At 33.2% G+C, this 8,719-nt stretch overlaps 1 protein-coding gene across 2 annotated transcripts; it reads left to right on the top strand.

Annotated features, from left to right (window-relative positions):
* Positions 1-845: 845 nt before the first annotated feature.
* Positions 846-7,279, top strand: LOC131610156 (F-box protein SKIP17-like). 2 transcript variants are annotated; one of them, XR_009286411.1, is made up of 13 exons: positions 846-1,352; positions 1,932-2,107; positions 2,629-2,826; positions 2,907-3,017; positions 3,500-3,585; positions 3,660-3,781; positions 5,502-5,566; positions 5,683-5,755; positions 5,834-5,896; positions 5,991-6,055; positions 6,148-6,222; positions 6,298-6,552; positions 6,873-7,279. XR_009286411.1 is itself a non-coding variant. In XM_058882033.1 (13 exons), exons 1-12 carry the CDS (start codon positions 1,020-1,022, stop codon positions 6,497-6,499), a joined length of 1,569 nt encoding a protein of 522 aa, XP_058738016.1. In that variant the 5' UTR covers positions 846-1,019; the 3' UTR covers positions 6,500-6,548; positions 6,873-7,279. The 2 variants fall into 2 exon arrangements, 1 of the variants encoding a protein (XP_058738016.1); XM_058882033.1 differs by having other exon boundaries at positions 6,298-6,548.
* Positions 7,280-8,719: the final 1,440 nt, after the last annotated feature.

Below are 8,719 nucleotides of genomic sequence, written 5' to 3'. Positions count from 1 at the left end.
TTACTAAGAATATAAAAATAAAACTATTCATTCAAAAAATACAATAGCAACCATAAAATAATTTTTTAAATAATTTTTTTGTTTGTTTTGATAAATTGATCTAAAATTTCCTTTATAATTCAATTAAAATATTTCTTTTAGTTTAAAAAATATTTATAAAATTTTTGAATTTATATTCTTTATATAAATTCAAAAAAATATTTAAAATAAATACAAATAAGAAGTTTACAAAAGTTCTATTTCCTTTTTTATTGAAAACGAAAATTTTGCTTAGAGAAGGGAGGAAGTAGCATTTATTTCCTCAAACTTGATGTGAGTATGAAGTGAAAAGCATTTTCTTTTAAAAATATGTTCTAATTTCAAAATAAATAAAAAATGAAATATATTATAGATATTATAAACTAATAATTTTATTTTAACATAATAAAATATAGATTGTAATTTATGGTTGGGATGTAGTTGGTTTGTTGAAAAACCAAATTTATAATTGGTAGTAAAGAGTTGTGTATGAGGGAAGAAGAGAGAAAAAGTAGAAAAATATTAGAAGAAGTGATAGGAGAAAGAAGTGTGTAAAAAAAAAAAGTAGTGTTGATGTGAAAGAAAAAGTTGGTGTAGCAGAAATAGTTTTGAATAAAAAATAGTATTACATGAAAGAACTAAAAAGTAGCTTTTGGTGGTATAGAAGAAAAACATAAGTAAATGACTTGGGAGATGATTAAGCTATCCATGTGGCAAATTTATTAGCAAGTAGGGTATTTTGGTCTTTTCCAAAACATATAATTTTCTTATATGATAGATATATATGTATAAAGTGGAGGGAGTATTCTATTCTCCTTTGTTAGTGTGTGAGTAATATTTTACTGTATTTCTTAAAAAAAAAACATTAGTGTGTGATTGAAGTCAAGTGAGTGAGTGTAGAATGTGAAATCAATCATTTCATATCACGAGACAGTAATATGATGATGCCGCTGATAATGATATTATATTCTCATATGTAAAAATAATGTATTGATGCGGGTATGGATACGGTTGAGGAAGTTGAGATTCCAATTCCATCTTCTTCATCTTCATCTTCATCATCAATGGCGAAAAGACCTTGTCCATCTCAAAACCCTAAAATGGAGGTCGAAAATCTCCTCGACGAGTTTCTCTCTCTTTCCGATCGTCCTTCTCTCTCCCTCGATCTCTCCCTAGAGAATCTTCTCCAATCAATGCCTCCCGACTCCGATCTCATCGATCGCGCTCTCAGAATGGGTTCGCTCCTTCTCGATGCCGCCAAACACTCCTCTCGCAAACGCTCTTCCAATCATAATTCGATTGTCTGGCCTTTTCCTCCCGATCTCACCTTCAAGGTTAGAGCAGTTTTCGATTATACGCTCCTCTGCTTTTTGCGATTCCGCGATTGGATCGTTGTTATGCTTAGTGGATGCAGTGTTTTTAGTTTCAATGATTTTGATTTGCTTTTTCACTGTTAAGCTTTTGCTCGGTTGTGTTTTGGTTTTTTTTTGTTGATGAATTAAATCTGATACTAGTTTTTCTTAGTGTTTGATCTAAAAAGATGCTGTAGTTAAATTGAAATGTGTTTGTGGAGTAACATGCATGTGCGCGCACGCGTTTATGTTTTCGTACTTTCACTTTACTCAAATGATGATTGTTTTTGCTTGATGGTGCTGACTGCTGAGCGACGAGAAACTTTTCGGTTGCATGTTACTAGTACTAGTGTTGTAAAATATTGTAGCTGAAATTTAACAAATTTTTAGTGTTCTGCGATGCACACTTTAGGACATAATGTAGTCTAATAGCCGATATAATGTAACATCCCTAAAGCACTCCAGCGTAAACACTATTTTCTGCGATAGGCGGATGAAAATACTGAGTAGTACTGGAGGAAACTGTTATGTAACATGTGGAATATGTTTTATGATGTGCAGATCTTCTCGATGCTTGATACTCAGAGCCTGTGCTATGTATCTGCTGCTTGTTCGTTTTTTAGCAAATGTGCTAAAGATCCTTTGTGCTATCAGCATATTGATTTGACAACACTTGTTCCTAAGGTTAACAATGCAGTAGTTGCCACTATGATTCAGCGAGCTGGAAAGGCACTAAGGTATGGAATTTTGGGTTGTACTGATGCTTTTACTTCAATGTTATATTTAATGTTTTTAAGTAGCTAGACTGCTGATCATTTTGAGGGCATAATTGGTGATAATGTTAAATTGAATCATCACCTTCCAGCCAGATCATTTCCTTATTATAATTAGCCTTTACCTGTAAAATAGAAAGAAAAAAAAAACAGGAAATTCAGTTGCATGATGATTATTTTGTATGGCTGTTCTGCCTCATCTGAAATGTTATCCTCCCTCTATTCATGATTCATGTTGTATTATGACATAATACATTCCCCTAGGCCCTAAACTTTTGTTCCTGCTAAAAATAATGCATAATTAATTTTATTCTTTTATAAGTGTTCTTTACTGTGTAAACTTTGTTGGCGCTTTCAATCTGAAAAGTATTCAGCTCTTTCTATCTGGAAAGGGAACACTAACTTTCCATTTGAATTTATATTTACTTTTGTTTTTTTTTGCCTTGTTATATCCTCATATTAATCTGTTTTAATTTTTTAATCAGGTCTCTTAAGCTTGGTGTTGTCCCTGCTACAGTCTGTTCTCCTGGATTTTGTCAACCATTGGTTTCTCCAGTTAGAAAAGCTATGGTAGAGGCGCCTAACTTTTCATGGAATGATAAGAGGTCTCGTCAAGGGAGAGAATCTTCCATTCTTACAAGATGCTGTTTAAACCCTTTAAGCGCGGAGGGTGGTGCACCGGGGTATGTTTCTTATGGACTTTAATGTTCAGTACTTTTTCGGGATTTAAATTTGAATGACCTCTTAAATTCTATTTTTGTAGTGCTCTTTTGAGAAAGTTACACCTGTACAACATTGAGAGAATGGACAACGCATCTCTTTGTTGTGCATTGTCAGCATGCCCTTCTCTCCTTGATCTGGAAATTGTTGGAATGTAAGTTAGTCTGCCTCAACTCTCTCAGTCTTTCCTGCCTTTTTGTCATTACTTATAACTTTCTAAGCATTTCCCACTGCTAGTGGCTTATGGATAAGAGGGTGTTACTGTTTAATCATGAGGAAAATTGAACTCTTTCTTTATGTTGAATTTTATTTCCCGTGATCTGGAATATGCACCATATTAATTTCCATATGCCATAGTTAGCCTGGGAATTCTTTCTGCTATAAGATTCCATGGCTTCAATTTTGGTTTGTTGATTTTTTTTCGGGTACAATTGGTTGGTTGATTTTATTACGGTATTTGTTTCCTTTCCTTTTAAGCTTTGATGTTGATATGCTGTATCTGCATATTTATTTTTAATAAAGAAAAGTGTATTTTAATAGTTTTTAGTTTCATTTGCACCATGTGATTATATGATGTGTATGTGTATTCCTGTTTCCTCATGTTTTCCCGTGATGGTAATTTTTTTAAACTTCTAGCCATGTTGAACTGAGGCAAACTCTAATGTCAGTAAGTGCAAACTGCCACTTGATTGAGCGTTTGTTTTTCGAGTCTTCCAGAACAGGTATGTAATTTTTTCAATTGTACTTTTCCATTGAGAATACTTTAAATCCATGCTTATCTCTTTTTAATTATCAGGTAGAGATGACAGCTTGAAAATGCAAACCTGTTCTGAGCTAGTAAACAATTGTCCTCATCTAACTTCTTTATCTCTACGAGGGTTTAAGCTACATGATTGTAAAGTTCGCATACTGGTTAAGGTATGTTTTCATTGTTTGTTTTAAGTTCTCATTTCCAACAGTCTTTCCATTGTGTGCCCATTGGAGGTTTTGATGAACTATGGTAGTGTCTTATAATGTTAAAATAACAAGTCCCACATCGGGTAAAATAGATAAGGCTAAATGTTGACAAGCAAAAGAGATCTAGTGGCCATTGGTTCAAACTTTTAGACTATGTTTTGACCACTGAATTGCAGTCCATAAACACTCCACCAATTGGGCATATGCACTAAAATTTCAATGTAGTTCCTCGAATTAATTGAAATATACTTCCTCGAATTTCAGTTTAAACAACATAAATCACTAGTTTGGTAGTTCAAAAATATAAGAAAAATTCAGTTAATTGTACCCTTCATCTAATTTATATTTTATTTTTGAAAAACCTCTTTATTTCTATGAAACAAGTCACTATGAAGGACATTTTGCAGACTACAATTTTTTTACTACACCAATAAAGATAAAAAGAGAATATCATCATAATAAGTGCAAATGCGTAAATTATATTCTTTGCTGCTTGTATTAATAACTGGAGGGGATATGTGTTTCCCTTAGGGATGGCAATTTGGCCCATCCCCAGTGGGTACCCACAAAAAACCCCATATCGGGTAGGGTAAATACCCATAAAAATGGGTATGGGCACGGGCACGGGTAATTACCCATTAAAATATGCGGGTATGGGTGCGGGCACGGGTACCTTACTACCCAACCCACCTCATACCTACACTACATATTTCTATAATGTCATTTATATTATTACATAAAAATGCATGATTCTAAATTTTTTTAAAAATACATCGCTATTAAATCATTACACATTTTAATAAAAATGTTTATTTGTTTCCTAACTCAACAATAACATTCATAATTTTTTTAATATTGTTAAAAAGACTTAAATTATATGATATTTTGTAATTAAACAATTTAATTTTACTATAAATGCGGGTAAACGGGTACGGGTATGGGCAATGAGGTACCCACAGGGTACGGGTACGGGCATTAATATTGATACCCACACGGGTTTGGGCTCGGGGACGGGGATTTTTTTAAACTGCGGGTATGGGGACGGGTACTATAGTACCCTGCCCAAACCCTGCCCATTGCCATCCCTAGTTTCCCTCAATATACAATGCTGATCTTACATTTTACTTAAGTTTGTTGAGTCATTTGGGTGGGAAATGGAGAACAGTTGTAAATGGACTAAGTATTCGAGTGAAGCAAGTTATTCAAGCACTCAGTTTGTTTTTTTGGTCATTTTTGCTCTTTTCTGATGGGAGTTTCAAGTTACTGATTTCTTTTCACCTTTTAATAGTTGAGATGCAAATTCTGTGATGCAAGTTATTCAAGCACTCAGTTTGATTTTTTGTGGTCATTTTTGCTCTTTTCTGGTGGGAGTTTAAGTTACTGATTTCTTTTCACCTTTTAATAGCTGAGATGCAAATTCAATTTGTCTGAATAATAATTTTGTAATGGCACACACCTGTGTTCAGAAATTTCCTCAAATCAAATAAGGAAGGCGATAGTAATTTACTTTATTTTCTCTTTCCTCATTTGAACCAAAGAGTCTATCTGGGGAAAGATGTGGCAGATTTATCTTCTAATATTAGTAAACTATTTGGTATTTTCTTAATTCTGATTTTTTATCTGAGTAAAAGTAAATCCCCATATAATTTGCAGGTTTACTAATTTCAAATTGCATTTGCAGGGATTTCGGAAACTGAAATATGTTGATTTTTCAACATCTTATTCAATCACTGGGAATTTCTTAAGGTTAGTTGTTTCTTACAATTACAATATTTTGGAAGAACCCTCAGATCTTTCAGATCCTATCCTTCTCTTGAGATAGTTGCTTACTTCGAAAAAAATATATAACCTTGATTTGTCAGAAACCTTGGAAACTCCAACGGTGGGAATTTGCTCGAGGTCTTAATTTTAAGGGATTGCATGCATCTCAAAGAGGTGGGGTTGTAATACATTTCTGATTTCCTTTATTTTATTTTTAAGCCTGTCTTTGAAATGCTAATAATTCACGTGCAGATGGAAGTTGCTAGGATGTTGGCAGCAATTCTTGAAGGAGATTTCAAATTGCTTATACATCTTGTGGGTACATGGAAGAATTTGAATTTCTAAAATAGAGTAGAATTTCTTCTTGGTTCTCAATTCTGATTAAATTTTTACTCTTGCGATTAAACAGGACATATCCAATAGGGAAGGCTTGGCATGTGAGGCTGACTGGTATCACAGGTGCTACAACTCTAGGTATTGATTATCAGATGTGATTCTTTAATTTTCTGAATGATTGTTGTCGTTTCTTATGTATTCAATTACATATTTGGGGTTATGTGTTGCAGCATTATGCCTATTAAGCAGGTTTTGGAAGCAAGGCCTGATATGCGTGTGGTGGCAGAATATCCATCAGAAGGAAGGTTAGATATCTTTCAAATATGAAGGGTTTTCTTTAAAAAAAATTGTGGTTCTGAAAGTGGCTAATTGTGTTGCAGCTATGTCGAGACATTTGATACTGATATGAATAGTGATATAAGTCTCTTATCACAACTTAGCAGCCCCTTATCAGATGGATCAATTTTTATGAGTACATCTGAAGGAAGCTACAATAGCGATCATGGTAGTGGAAATGAGGAAGGACAAGATGCGGTGATTTATGGGGAAAGTTCAGATGAAGACAATATTCTGAGCCTGTAACCAATCTTCAATGCATGGCATTAATTGAAAAGGACAACAATATAGTGAAGTTGGTACTCTCTCTTTTCTATTTATATACGCATGTGTGGAAAATGACAAGTTGATTTTTATTTCACAAAGCATTTACAAAAATAGACACGGTGTCTTTGGATTTACATGTGGTACAAATTTTCTTAGAAGATTGTGAAGGAATAGATGTGGGACCTTTTGGTGAATAGTAAATCTGTCGGAAAATAGATAGGGATGGCTTAGTTTGATATTTTAAAGTTTGATCCTTCTGATTCAATGTTAATTAGTAACTATTTCATCAGCTTTGTTCAACTCTTGCATATCCTAATAGTTGTTATATTTGTGTTTTAATTTTATCCACCAGGGGAGCAGTAGGAGAGGAAGGATATGCCGGCGTCGGACCCCGGATTTTTCAGCTTTTGTTCCGGCCTTCACAGATTCTGTTGAGGATTGGGGTTTGGTAGCAATTTTGTTATTGGCCTTTGTTTCCATATTTGCATAATGTTAAGTATATGGCCGCCCCATCCCGGTCTACCCAAAAAGAGAGCTGATTTTTCCTCAGCATTATCAATCCATATCATATGACATGGAAGATTTTGTTCTCTCTTTCCTTGGATACTAGCTATCTAACTTGCAAAATAAAATATAATAAACTATAATTTGTTCACATTATTATGACAGAGCCAGGCATGTCATTTATTTCGAACAAAAGAAATGTGAACTGATTTTTTTCAGGTATAATTGGTGGGTAATGAAGTTTTGATCCTGTGATCCCATGAGTTATTTATTTTCTCCTACTTTAATCTCAATAACCTAAAGAAATTGTATCCTGCGCGGTCCATCATCACCAGTTAAAATAAATTATAAGCCTAGTCCTTGAATTGAAAAGAAAGATTTATAAGCTAGAACATACTCATCACCCTAATCATTCAGAATTGGTAGTAATAATTTTACGACAAGTGATTGTAGGGGTGATACTAGAATACTAGAATAGTAGTTTTAATTTCAGCTACTATTCTAAAATATGGGAAGCTTAACGGAATATTTGTTTGGCAGTGTATTTTGACAGAAAAATTAATAATGGAAGTATTTTTTAAAAGCATATTTGGACAGATTTGAACATTTAAAGTTGAATTGATAAATTTTCAACTTTTGTTTTATATATTACATTTTGATATCAAGAACTTCATTTTAAAAAGGAAAGGGCATAGACTATAACATGCATGGCATGTGATACTTACGTTATTAAAAAGTCTATGAAATTTGATAAGTTGGTCTTATATATTAAAAATAGACTAAATAATATATAAAAGGTGGTATAATCGATTTAAATCTTTGTGAATATCAGATTCAGAATTTCTAATGCCTTCAGAATTTATTCAAGTGAAAAATTGTTCAAACTTTTTACTTCTTGAATAGTTGTGAGCTTCTGTTTCATCTCATCGGTAGACTTTTCAAAATCTTCTTTACATAATTAACAATGGTGTATCGGTTAACTATTAATTTGAATCCAGAGACAAGAGTATGAAAATCTGGAAAACATGGTTTCATTATCTTCATTCTCCTTCATTTTGAACAATTTATATTATTGAATCAAGAGCCCATTTTTGACTTCTCTGATTTGTTGATGTCATTCGTATGTGCTATCTAGAGAGTCAAGTAGTATTCATCATGGTGGTTTTTATCTTGTGCTAAAGTTTTTAAGTTTTCTTGTCAAGGAGGGATAGAGTATCTTTGTGTGTATAAATTCTTTGTTTGTCACCAACAACAATGTGACTTTTTTTTAGCCATGTCCCATAGTTTTTCATTTTCATCTTGACCTACGAAGAAACCATATAGTTTGTCTTTCCACAAGATAAATGCTCACTATCTCCAAACCATATAGTTTGTCTTTCCACAAGATAAATGTTCACTATCTCCATTAAAAATTGGTGGTTTAGAAAGAAAAGAATGTTTATAACCAGAGGTTGATTCATCTCCCAAGTCAAACATCTTATTTTCTTAGAAAATCATTTACTCTTACACGGTTAAGTGAGATTTAGAACTTATTGGATATTCTCAAGCACAAAGAGCGTAGCAACGAAAAAGATAAAGATAATATGGATAAAGGATCACTCACAAAGTTTATAATGGTTCACGCTATTAACGAGAGGTTAGTCAAATCCTATCACACTTAAGAGATTTCCACTATAATGACACTTGATTACGAGC

The sequence above is a fragment of the Vicia villosa genome, linkage group LG6 (genome assembly GCF_029867415.1).
Source record: "Vicia villosa cultivar HV-30 ecotype Madison, WI linkage group LG6, Vvil1.0, whole genome shotgun sequence".
Lineage (NCBI taxonomy): Eukaryota > Viridiplantae > Streptophyta > Magnoliopsida > Fabales > Fabaceae > Vicia > Vicia villosa.
Note: the sequence above shows the minus strand (reverse complement) of the source record. Positions and strands in the feature narration are given on the sequence as shown.